Source organism: Anguilla anguilla, chromosome 12 (assembly GCF_013347855.1).
Source record: "Anguilla anguilla isolate fAngAng1 chromosome 12, fAngAng1.pri, whole genome shotgun sequence".
Classification (NCBI taxonomy): domain Eukaryota; kingdom Metazoa; phylum Chordata; class Actinopteri; order Anguilliformes; family Anguillidae; genus Anguilla; species Anguilla anguilla.
The window spans coordinates 8,267,757-8,280,256 of record NC_049212.1 but is presented as its reverse complement, the minus strand read 5'-3'; the positions used below and the strand labels follow the sequence as shown (position 1 = coordinate 8,280,256).

Genomic DNA, 12,500 nt, shown 5'->3' with positions numbered 1-12,500 from the left:
ATACAGTAAAGCACTGTTTAATAAAACTACCAGACTGTTTCTCATATAGTAAGCACTGTTTAATAAAACTACCAGACTGTTTCTCATACAGCAAGCAGACTGTTTTCATACAGTAAAGCACCGTTTAAAAAACTACCAGACTGTTTCTCATACAGCAAGCAGACTGTTTTCATACAGTAAAGCACCGTTTAAAAAACTACCAGACTGTTTCTCATACAGTAAAGCACTGTTTAATAAAACTACCAGACTGTTTCTCATATAGTAAGCACTGTTTAATAAAACTACCACTGTTTCTCATACAGCAAGCAGACTGTTTTCATACAGTAAAGCACCGTTTAAAAAACTACCAGACTGTTTCTCATACAGTAAAGCACTGTTTAATAAAACTACAAGACTGTTTCTCATACAGTAAGCACTGTTTAATAAAACTACCAAACTATTTCTCATACAGTAAGCACTGTTCAAAAAAACTACCAGACTGTTTTTCATACAGTAAGGCACTGTTTAATAAAACCACCAGACTGTTTCTCATACAGTAAGCACTGTTTAAAAAACTACCAGACTGTTTCTCATACAGTAAAGCACTGTTTAATAAAACTACAAGACTGTTTCTCATACAGTAAGCACTGTTTAATAAAACTACCAAACTATTTCTCATACAGTAAGCACTGTTCAAAAAAACTACCAGACTGTTTTTCATACAGTAAGGCACTGTTTAATAAAACTACCAGACTGTTTCTCATATAGTAAGCACTGTTTAATAAAACTACCAGACTGTTTCTCATATAGTAAGCACTGTTTAATAAAACTACCAGACTGTTTCTCATACAGCAAGCAGACTGTTTTCATACAGTAAAGCACCGTTTAAAAAACTACCAGACTGTTTCTCATACAGTAAAGCACTGTTTAATAAAACTACCAGACTGTTTCTCATATAGTAAGCACTGTTTAATAAAACTACCAGACTGTTTCTCATACAGCAAGCAGACTGTTTTCATACAGTAAAGCACCGTTTAAAAAACTACCAGACTGTTTCTCATACAGTAAAGCACTGTTTAATAAAACTACAAGACTGTTTCTCATACAGTAAGCACTGTTTAATAAAACTACCAAACTATTTCTCATACAGTAAGCACTGTTCAAAAAAACTACCAGACTGTTTTTCATACAGTAAGGCACTGTTTAATAAAACCACCAGACTGTTTCTCATACAGTAAGCACTGTTTAAAAAACTACCAAACTGTTCCTCATACAGTAAGCACTGTTTAATAAAACTACCAGACTTTTCATACAGTAAAGCACGGTTTAAAAAGCTACCAGACTGTTTTTCATACAGTAAGCACTGTTTAATAAAACTACCAGACTACTTCTCATATAGTAAAGCACTGTTTAATAAAACTACCAGACTACTTCTCATACAGTAAAGCACTGTTCAGTATAACTACAGGGCTGTTTTTCATACAGTAAAGCACTGTTTAGTATAACTACAGGGCTGTTTTTCATGCAGTAAAGCACTGTTTTATAAAACAAACAGACCGTGTTTTGGATGATCCTCCCACCCAGCACAGACTGCCACCACAAGTACATTTCAGACCTGTGGGAAACACTATTATTATTATCATTATTATTATCATTATTCAGCCTCTTGTTGATTTCAAGCCTTCCACAGACCTAGTGTGTGCAGGGCTGTGCATTTCTGTGTGTGTGTGTTTGTGTGTGTGTATGTGTATGTGTGTGTGTGCGTGCGTGCGTGCGTGCGTGCGTGCATGCAGGGAGCTGTGTGATTCGGGGGGAAATGTTGTAATGCAAAGCAGATGTAGAGTGAACTCTGAGCAGAAGAGACACGCTAACAATATATGTCACTGTCTGAATCAGAACCACAGCACGTAAACACATAAACATGCAGGGCCACATAAATACCCCTCTCTCTGAATCAGGACCACAGTGCATAAACACACATGCTCACACACACACACACAGACACACACACACGCACACACACACACACACAGTCACACACACACACACACACACACACACACACACGCACACAGACGCAGTCACACACACACACACACACAAGCACGCACACACACACGCACACCCACACGCACACGCACACGCACACGCACACGCACACACCTTTCCTAGAAACAGGCTCTAACCCAGGAACCCATCACTCAGAGCTCTCCGTAGCCTGTCAGCAGGAAGCTCAGACCGCTCACAGGAAGGCTGACATCCACACGGCCTCACGCAGGAAGTCTCTCTCCCCTCTCAGCTTCAGCTTTCCCCCCTAAATCCAGCTTCAGCTTTCACCCCTAAATCCAGCTTCAGCTTTCACCCCTAAATCCAGCTTCAGCTTTCACCCCTAAATCCAGCTTCAGCTTTCACCCCAACATCCAGCTTCAGCTTTCACCCCTAAATCCAGCTTCAGCTTTCACCCCAACATCCAGCTTCAGCTTTCCCCCCTAAATCCAGCTTCAGCTTTCACCCCTAAATCCAGCTTCAGCTTTCACCCCTAAATCCAGCTTCAGCTTTCACCCCTAAATCCAGCTTCAGCTTTCACCCCAACATCCAGCTTCAGCTTTCACCCCTAAATCCAGCTTCAGCTTTCACCCCTAAATCCAGCTTCAGCTTTCCCCCCAACATCCAGCTTCAGCTTTCACCCCTAAATCCAGCTTCAGCTTTCACCCCTAAATCCAGCTTCAGCTTTCCCCCCTATGCCCAGATTCAGCTTTCACCCCTACATCCAGCTTCAGCTTTCACCCCAACATCCAGCTTCAGCTTTCCCCCCTAAATCCAGCTTCAGCTTTCACCCCAACATCCAGCTTCAGCTTTCACCCCTAAATCCAGCCTCAGCTTTCACCCCTACGTCCAGATTCAGTTAGAAAAGCAAACCGACGTTTGGAGAGAGAACGGAGCGGCTGGGGGTCGGCACGGCACAGTGGAGGCCGCTTCGCTAACGAATTTCACAACAGCGAAGACACACGCAAGGTCACGGAGGAGGGGAGTCTTTCCTACACCCCACCTCAAACCTCACGCAGGCCCGCACATTCCTGCCTTTCACTTCCAGTTCCCTGCCCGGCAGACAAGGTTACTCACCGAGCGTGGACTGAACTTGTCAGCCACTCAAACGCCCACAGCGCTCCATGCGAGTGCGCGCCAAAGTTAAGTGCCCGGTTCGAGATTACCACATGCTGCACACCCACACGCCGCACTCAGTCACCACTCGTATGAAGGGCACACACAGATAGACATATGTACACACTTACATACACGCACGCACACGTGCAGGCAGGCACACACACACACACACACGCACACACACACACACACACACACACACGCACACAATCGCACGTTATTATCAGGAACACGCTCGCGCTCGCACGCTCACCCACACAGTCAGATTCGCCGCAGCGGGGGGTCCTCTAATAAAAACAGTCTGCCGGCAGATTCCGGGCTGCCTGCGGCGTGAAGCTACCGCACGCGAGGCTCTCGTACCCGAAACGCTCGCGTGCCCCCTTAACGCCGTCCGGCGATTAGGGCGCTCCCGTCGCGCCGCTCCGGGGCACGGCGAGGACCCGCCGGCGCGTCGCTACGGGTTACGGCGCGCCGCCGCTTCGTTTATCGGGCTGTTGAAGAGGGCGGCGCGGTATTCGCACAGGGAGCACTGAAGTTTTAGCATGTTCATGTTCAGTACGTTCCGTCGCTCTCGCCGCAGTTTCAGGGCCGTAAATCTATCGGCACCGAGAGGCGTTCAGCAGCCGGAGCCGTTAGCGCGCGGCTCGCATTCCAGACCGAGCGAGGAAGCTACGCCTCATTTAGCCTGGCGAGCCGCTAAGAGAGGCCACACCGCACTCATACGAGCACACATCTGCACCGCACTCACGTGTACGCGCCTGTTTAAAATACGAAAGCCGGGCTCTCTGTAGCATGGTAAGGCCAGCTAGCCGTGTAAAAGGTACCGACGCGTCGAGCGTATTAGCCTAGCGACAGCCGCTGGCAGCCGGGAGACTAGCGATGGCGCTACGCGCGCCGGCGTGCCTGTCGGACCGCCGCTGGTCTGGAGAGGCGTTTGCGCCTGCGGGGACCGTCTCTGTGCTCCCGCCCCGGAGGAAACACCGAACCGAGGCCTACTGTCTCGCACGCAGGCACGCGGCGGCGGCGGCGTCGCTAACGCACGCAGGCACGCGGCGGCGGCGGCGTCGCTAACGCACGCAGGCACGCGGCGGCGGCGTCGCTAGCGCACGCAGGCACGCGGCGGCGGCGTCGCTAACGCACGCAGGCACGCGGCGGCGGCGTCGCTAACGCACGCAGGCACGCGGCGGCGGCGTCGCTAACGCACGCAGGCACGCGGCGGCGGCGTCGCTAACGCACGCAGGCACGCGGCGGCGGCGTCGCTAACGCACGCAGGCACGCGGCGGCGGCGTCGCTAACGCACGCAGGCACGCGGCGGCGGCGTCGCTAACGCACGCAGGCACACGGCGGCGTCGCTAACGCACGCAGGCACGCGGCGGCGGCGTCGCTAACGCACGCAGGCACGCGGCGGCGGCGTCGCTAACGCACGCAGGCACGCGGCGGCGGCGTCGCTAACGCGCGCAGGCACGTGTCTGGCCAGCCTCTCAGCGCTGGCTCAGCTCCACCGGTGAAAAGCAGGAAACTGAGAGAATAAAACGAGCGTGAGATTAAGAGGTCCCCTGCCTCTAGATCAGGGGGACTGTGGGAGCTCTTCCAGATCCTCACTGTGTTAACCACAAGGTGCCGGAAAAAGAGCCAAAAAAAAAAAAACTGGAACTAATGAAAACTGTTGCCACGGCGATAAGGTAAAAGTTCACATGCAACGGTCTCCAATAAACATCTGTAGAAGACGTTACAAGCCCCCTTGCATTTCAGAAGGAAACTATTTGGATTCCACGAACACAAATGAGTCATATTAACATTATATCTATTCCACAAAAGGCGCGTTGAGACCTGATCTCATCTGAGAGGATAAGAAGTTACTGAATGTGTGTCTAAGAGCTGCGTGCAGCCTGGTCTAAGGTCAGTGTCTGGGTCTATGAACACACATTCTGCTATCTGAATACTATAGACCACAATGGTGTGGGCAGACTTCAGTCACAAGACACAAGGCATTATACTGAAACTGATTTTGAACACACACACACACACACACACACACATAGAGCTGGACATGGATACTACAGTGCAGTGCTGGATGTGACTCATACTGTATAATGTAGGATGAATCAAACAATGCAGCGCTGGATGTGATTTGTAAAGTATAATGCAGGATGTGACTTGTACAATGCAGTGCTGGATGTGACTCATACAGTATAATGCAGGATTTGACTCGTACAGTATAATACAGGATGTGACTCATACAGTATAATGCTGATGTGACTCATACAGTATAATGCTGATGTGACTCATACAGTATAATGCTGGATGTGACCTGTACAGTATAATGCAGGATGTGACCTGTACAGTATATTACAGGATGTGACTCGTACAGTATAATGCTGGATGTGACCTGTACAGTATAATGCAGGATGTGACCTGTACAGTATAATGCAGGATGTGACCTGTACAGTATAATGCAGGATGTGACTCGTACAGTCTAACGCTGGATGTGACCTGACAGTATAATACAGGATGTGACCTGACAGTATAATGCAGGATGTGACTCGTACAGTATAATGCAGGATGTGACTCGTACAGTATAATGCAGGATGTGACTTGTACAGTGCAGTGCTGGATGTGACTTGTACAATGCAGTGCTGGATGTGACCTGTACAGTATAATGCTGGATGTGACCTGTACAGTATAATGCAGGATGTGACTCGTACAGTATAACGCTGGATGTGACCTGACAGTATAATACAGGATGTGACCTGACAGTATAATGCAGGATGTGACTCGTACAGTATAATACAGGATGTGATTCATACAGTATAATACAGGATGTGACTCATACAATATAATACAGGATGTGACTCATGCAGTGCGGCGCACTCACCCTCCTGGTGTTGTCCAGGACCCTGGGGTCGGGCCTCCCGTAGTTGGGGGGGTTGGCGTGGGGGTCGTAGCCCAGGCGGGCCAGCATGGGCGCGATGACGGCCATGTCCCGCAGCACGTCGCCCGGGATCTTCCCCACCCACTTGGACAGGGCCTCCACGTTCACCGGCTTGATCACCTGGTCCGTGGAGCGCTCCACCCTGCAATACATACAACACGGTCTCTACCACATCACCACACACCGGCCTCTACCACATCACAACACACCGGTCTCTACCACATCACCACACACCGGTCTCTACCACATCACCACACACTGGTCACTATCACATAATCACACACCGGTCTCTACCACATCACCACACACCGGTCTCTACCACATCACCACACACCGGTCTCTACCACATCACCACACACCGGTCTCTACCACATCACCACACACCGATCTCTACCACATCATCACACACGGGTCTCTACCACATCACCACACACCGGCCTCTACCACATCACCACACACCGGCCTCTACCACATCACCACACACCGGTCTCTACCACATCACCACACACCGGTCTCTACCACATCATCACACACTGACCTCTACCACATCATCACACACTGGTCTCTACCACATCACCACACACTGGTCTCTACCACATCACCACACACCGGTCTCTACCACATCACCACACACCCGTCTCTACCACATCACCACACACCGGTCTCTACCACATCACCACACACGGGTCTCTACCACATCACCACACACCGACCTCTACCACACAACCACACACCGGCCTCTACCACATCACCACACACCGGTCTCTACCACATCACCACACAGCAGTCTCTACCACATCACCACACACTGCCCTCTACCACAGCGAAGTACCTTCCGGTCATGTGATTTTCTACTATGGAGTTCCAGAGGGCTATTCCATTTGATGGAGATGTTGAGAGGGGAATGTGTGAGGGGTCAACACTATTGGGGTCTTAGAGAAAATTTCTACAGGCTGAGTCGGGGGTGCTGGAGGCTCCTCTTCTAAATGAGTCACCTAGTTTACCTGCCAGCGAATCTGTATTTGATTTAATGACGATCCTATCAGCACCTGCACAGGAAGCTTCTACCTGTCAGTAACTGCAGGCTTGGCTTCTTCTGGAACGTTCTCAAATGCTAAAAGGTCACCACCAAACATATGTTCTTCACCTCAAATCCTCACCTAACCCCTGCTCTGTTCCCCTGCAGCTCCAACACCCCTCCATGCATACCTGGGTCAAATACGAATTTGTTTTGGATTCAAATACTTTTCTACGCTTTACTGATCTTGTCTGGTGTATTGGAACCAATGAAATACTCTCAAAAAGTGCAAGCCCCGCCTTCTGGTCATAATGGCAGGCTCAATTACACCAGTCAAGATCAACAGAGCACAGAAAAGTATTTGAATACAAAACAAATACGTATTTGACCCAGGTCTGCCCCCCAGTACATGAATCTATAAGCCTAAAATACGCAGCTTGCGATTTTAAATTTGGAACACTGGAACAATATTCAAAATGAACCGAGCACGTCAATTATTTATCTGAGAAATAAAATATTTACAATCAGAGGAGAAAGTTTAGGGTTGCAGGCTGGTCATCTCTGGAAAATAAGGATGACGTCACAGGTAGCCCTGCAGGTCACCCAAGGCCTGTGGCAGATTTAACACAAGCAGGCACTTCACAGCCTGGAACTGCTGTAAAAGACTGCATGCGATTGGCTGCTTGAGACGTCATCTGTGATTGGCTGCATAAAAACAATGGGCCTCATTCTCAAAACTTCTCAAATTCTTCTTACATTTGTTCTTAATAAAAGTTCTCACAATATATTTTGTGCTTATCTCAGGTGTATCAAAGGATGAATGGCGATTTTTTGTAAATGGAATGCACATGCTCGTTCACGTTTATTAACATAAGGACACGCCCAAGCAATCCCATCAAAAGCGCTTAAATTTTTTATTTTAATTTATTTTATTAAATTTTAATTTTAATTAAATTTTTTGTGTGCAAACATCAGCAACCTGTCACTCTCCACAAACATATCTGTGCGGTCTGAAACACAAGTTATCCAAGTAAGGACCAAATACGCCAATCGGGTTTGGCTGCGTGCTAGTCGGTGTTTATATATGTCATTATCTCTTCAAGAATCACTTTTTTTGGAAAAATCAATACTAAACTAAAATGAGCAAAATCGAACTCAACGGAAATCAAGACGAAAATAAAATAATAAAAAACAGAGAGAAAATCTCAGGTCATTCAGATTCAGGTTAGTTAATGTAGTTAAAATCAATAGCCTATTTAATATTAATATCATAATATTAATATAATAATTGTATCGAAAAACATTTGGTTGTTAATACGAGGTCTGTAAATACTTAAATTGACTTTGCATGAATAATAAAAGCATTCTAAATAGAAACATCTTCTGCATATACCTTTACGCATGCTCCCAAACACACACAGATTTTGACTGTAACAAAGACCAAATTCAGATAAAACTAATGACGAATGGCAAAATGTTAGTGGAAATAAAGAGCACCCACACACACACACACGCACAAACACACAGCACACACAAGAGCATACAAATACACACACACACACACACACACACGTTTCTCCAAAGCACACGAGTGACAGAAGGTAATTTTCCCCTTTATGTGAGAGGCACTCCAGCACATCTGTAAGAGGACATAAACAGCGAGGAAATGGGAGCACTGTGAGAATGCTCTGTGACTCACCGACAGAGGACTGTGAAAATGCTCAGTGACTCACCGAGAGAGGACTGTGAGAATGCTCAGTGACTCACCGAGAGAGGACTGTGAGAATGCTCAGTGACTCACCGAGAGAGGACTGTGAGAATGCTCTGTGACTCACCGAGAGAGGACTGTGAGAATGCTCTGTGACTCACACTGGCCTCACAGAGAGCACTGTGAGAATGCTCCATGACTCACACTGGCCTCGCAGAGAGGACTGGGAGAGTGCTCTGTGACTCACACTGGCCTCACAGAGAGGACTGTGAGAATGCTCTGTGACTCACACTGGCCTCACAGAGAGGACTGTGAGAATGCTCAGTGACTCACACTGGCCTCACAGAGTGGACTGTGAGAATGCTCTGTGACTCACACTGGCCTCACAGAGAGCACTGTGAGAATGAGCAGTCCTCACAGATCCTACCCTTTAGAACAGGCCAGTCCTCACAGATCCTACCCTTTAGAACAGACCAGTCCTCACAGATCCTACCCTTTAGAACAGACCAGCCCTCACAGATCCTACCCTTTAGAACACAGCAGTCCCTGTAAATGAGGGCTCTCAAACTCCAGTCCTGGACGGCCACAGTGACTGCTGGTTTTTAGGGTCTCCTTTCAATCAAAAGAAACTGTGCAGACTCCTTAGCCAATCAATGACATAAACGAAGCACTTAAGTGCAGGAACGCATCAGAAGACCAGCAGACACAACGGCCCTCCAGGAACGGACTTTGAGATCCCTGCCGTAAACCCTAACCTAAAGAACAGACCAGCCTGGGTGTGAGCACTGCCGTCCAATCACCGCACGCCATGCCAATGCCCCCTCATGAATAATTAAGCGGCGGACAGGCCGATGGGAAGCGGCATAAAGTGGCTCGCTCAAGGGGTGTGGTATCCTGTATCCGGCGTCAGACAGGACCCATAATGCCACAGAGCGCGTTCCAGACTGGGCCAGAGGGTCGCAACGTCTGCCCCATCAATCACGCTTACTGTAGCTAGCAGGCACGCGTCAACCGCTAACCGGCAGCATATTTAAGAACTGACCGGCATCCTGTAGGGGGCGACAAAGGGCAGGGGCTGTCAGCCAGGGCAACCTTTAACCCTTGGAAGAGCAGGTTTGTCGGATTTATCTTTTCAAAATGATCAGCCAGTTTTCTAGAACTCGGTTGCCTTCGGTTGCCAGTAGTGACCATTGCACCAGCGTTGGAATTTTCAGTCAACAGCATTCTAATGGCATGTTCGTGATCTCACACCTTAATGGGCTAAATGACACAGAGGCAGTTTCCACGGCGACCATCGCAGCCATTAGAGCCCTCTCCTTCATATTCAGCTATAAGAATACGTCCAGGTACACAAACGCAGACCATTTGCAAATGAATACATAAATACAGAATGTACTCATGCATAAATGAATACATGGAGGAAAACATGCAGATACAGAAGCATATAAATGCAGAAATGTGTAAAGGCGTCCAAGCACACGTACGGAATGTGTGCAGGTGTACACACGGAGAACATGTGCAAGCGTTGACTGAGTATGGAGCCGTGGGCCAGGGCCCGTCTCCCAGAGTGATGTGAGGGGGGGGGGGAGAGAAAGAGAACAGACGAGCGCTCTGCCTTTCTCCGAACGACTCCGGGGGGAACGCCGGTAGTTAGAGACAGTTTGGAGAAGGGGGCGGGGTCCGGGCCGGGCCAGGCCGGGCCCCGGGGGGAGACACTTAAAGCAGTGATAGAAGCACTGTGATGGGTTCCTCCCTCCCCCCGCTGGACCGGCTGTGTATCGCGGCGGATATGAATACTGCATGCGTTTAATGCCCCTCTGTCGCTCGGGCGTCCGTCTGCAAGCACCCTAACCCTCCTCACGCGGCCGCACGGCCCCGCCCCGCCCCGCCCGCCCCCGCCCCCCCCCGCTGAGAGAGCACCTTAATGGGCTCTGCATGCCGCTCAATTATTCATGCTCTTCCTGGGCCGGCGAGGGAGGGGCCGCGTGGAAACCGATAAGAGCCCGCTGGGGGGGAGTGGTGGGGGGTGGAGGGTGGAGGGGGGGACCTATCTGACGGTGCTGTAAGTGGTGTTAATGGACAGGTGGCCACCGGAGACCAGGTCGGGGAGGTGGTTGGGGGGGGGACGAGGGGGGTTGGGGCGGGGCGGGGGGGGGGGGGGGTGCACCTGTTGTCCTGGCGTCTCTAAGTGCCAGTCAGGTGTCCTGGGACGGGCCCTAATGCAGGCTTAGAGCCCTGCCTCTTTCCCAGAACCGGCGTCTCTCGCCGGCCCCGCCCGGAAAACCGGGAGCCGCCGTGAACAGGCGCCCGGGCTCCGCCCCGGAGGACTCTGGGTAATCGGCTGGAGCGCCGGAGCGAGCCGCGCGCCACCTCCACAGGAAGTGAAGCCAGGCTGAAGCACGCCTGAACGGGGGGGGGGGGGGGGGGGGAATTATCACCGGCGTGTCACCAAACCAAACCCTGGCGTCCCACCAGACTGGACAGGGAGGGGCCCTCTGTCCCTAGTCATCTCAAACGCACCCCCCCCCTCCTCCATTAGCCACCCCTCAGTGAGAAATCCAACGCCCCCCCCGGGTTTAATCTCACCAGCAGATTAAAAGCCTTAATCCAGTCCAAACCATCTTGAGCTTTACTGCATTCTGCCGTAGTCTGCGGTTTGCGAGTTCTACGGCTGTACTGCGGCCCCAGAGCCCGGTCTGAACTCTGACCCAGGAAGCAGACACATCAGCCTTTCAAACGTTAAGCCTGCACTCTGTAGCCTGTCGGAATTTACTATGGATTTACTAGGTTTGGAACAAAGCTCAGCGGGCTTACATCCATATTCGCAGTTACGGTTATATAAATATCAGAAATATTTTCCACCCTAAACGGTCCAAGGGGAGGACTTGGCCATTCTGTAAATCTCCTTTAAAACGGTGCAAACAGCCAGCCCCCCCCCACCCGTTCACACCGAGCGTTGCCATGGCAGCGCCCGGCAGACAGATCTTCGCATTGTCTCAGGGTTCGGATAAGATCTGTATTCATTAAGGTGCATTAGAAACCCCTGTGCTGCAGAGCGAAGGGTGCAGTCCGGGGTGTGCGTGGGACACCAAGGGCAGGGGGCTGGGGAGGGGTGGAGCTCAGAGGGGCGGGGCCTAGAGAAGGGAGGAGTTTTATTTATCGGGTCACGTATCATAGCAGGTCACCATGAACCTGAAGCATGCTTCTGAAGTCTAAGAGAATCACTTAAAATGAACAATGTGCTCCAGAAGGGACACACACACACATTGCTAGGGTGCATGTGTGTGTGTGCGTGCGTGCGTGTGGGTGTGTGTGTGCATGTGCATTTTTCACGGTACATCAGTGAGAGCATTAATAGCTTCAGTACCACTCCAGTGTTCAGTCAACTCCTTAAGGCTCAGCAGAAGTAAACACAGTGAAAACAGGAGTCTTCACTGAACACTGGAGAGGTACTGAGACCAGAAACACACACTTATGTGTGTATGCACGTATGTATGTGTGTGTGTGTGTGTGTTAGGGCTGTCAAAAAATATTCGAAGTTCGAAAACTATTCGAAAATCTTTCTTTTTTTAAAGTTCGAACCTAAATTTGAGCATTCGAATATTAGTTTTGGACCCCACGTATTGTAATTAACATGCAGGCTTTGATTTCATGCGGAGTATCATCTTCATGCACGCAAAGTTAATTTCCTATGCTAA

General features: G+C 49.7%; 1 protein-coding gene across 4 annotated transcripts in view; it reads right to left on the bottom strand.

Annotated features, from left to right (window-relative positions):
* The window catches only part of tpst1 (tyrosylprotein sulfotransferase 1), a 35,180-nt gene that overhangs the window by 14,426 nt on the left and 8,254 nt on the right, over window positions 1-12,500 (bottom strand). For all 4 annotated transcript variants that reach the window (XM_035384817.1, XM_035384818.1, XM_035384815.1 and 1 more), the window contains exon 2: window positions 6,020-6,218. In XM_035384817.1, coding sequence (XP_035240708.1) covers window positions 6,020-6,218 — 199 coding nt within the window. The remainder of the gene's footprint in view (window positions 1-6,019; window positions 6,219-12,500) is intronic.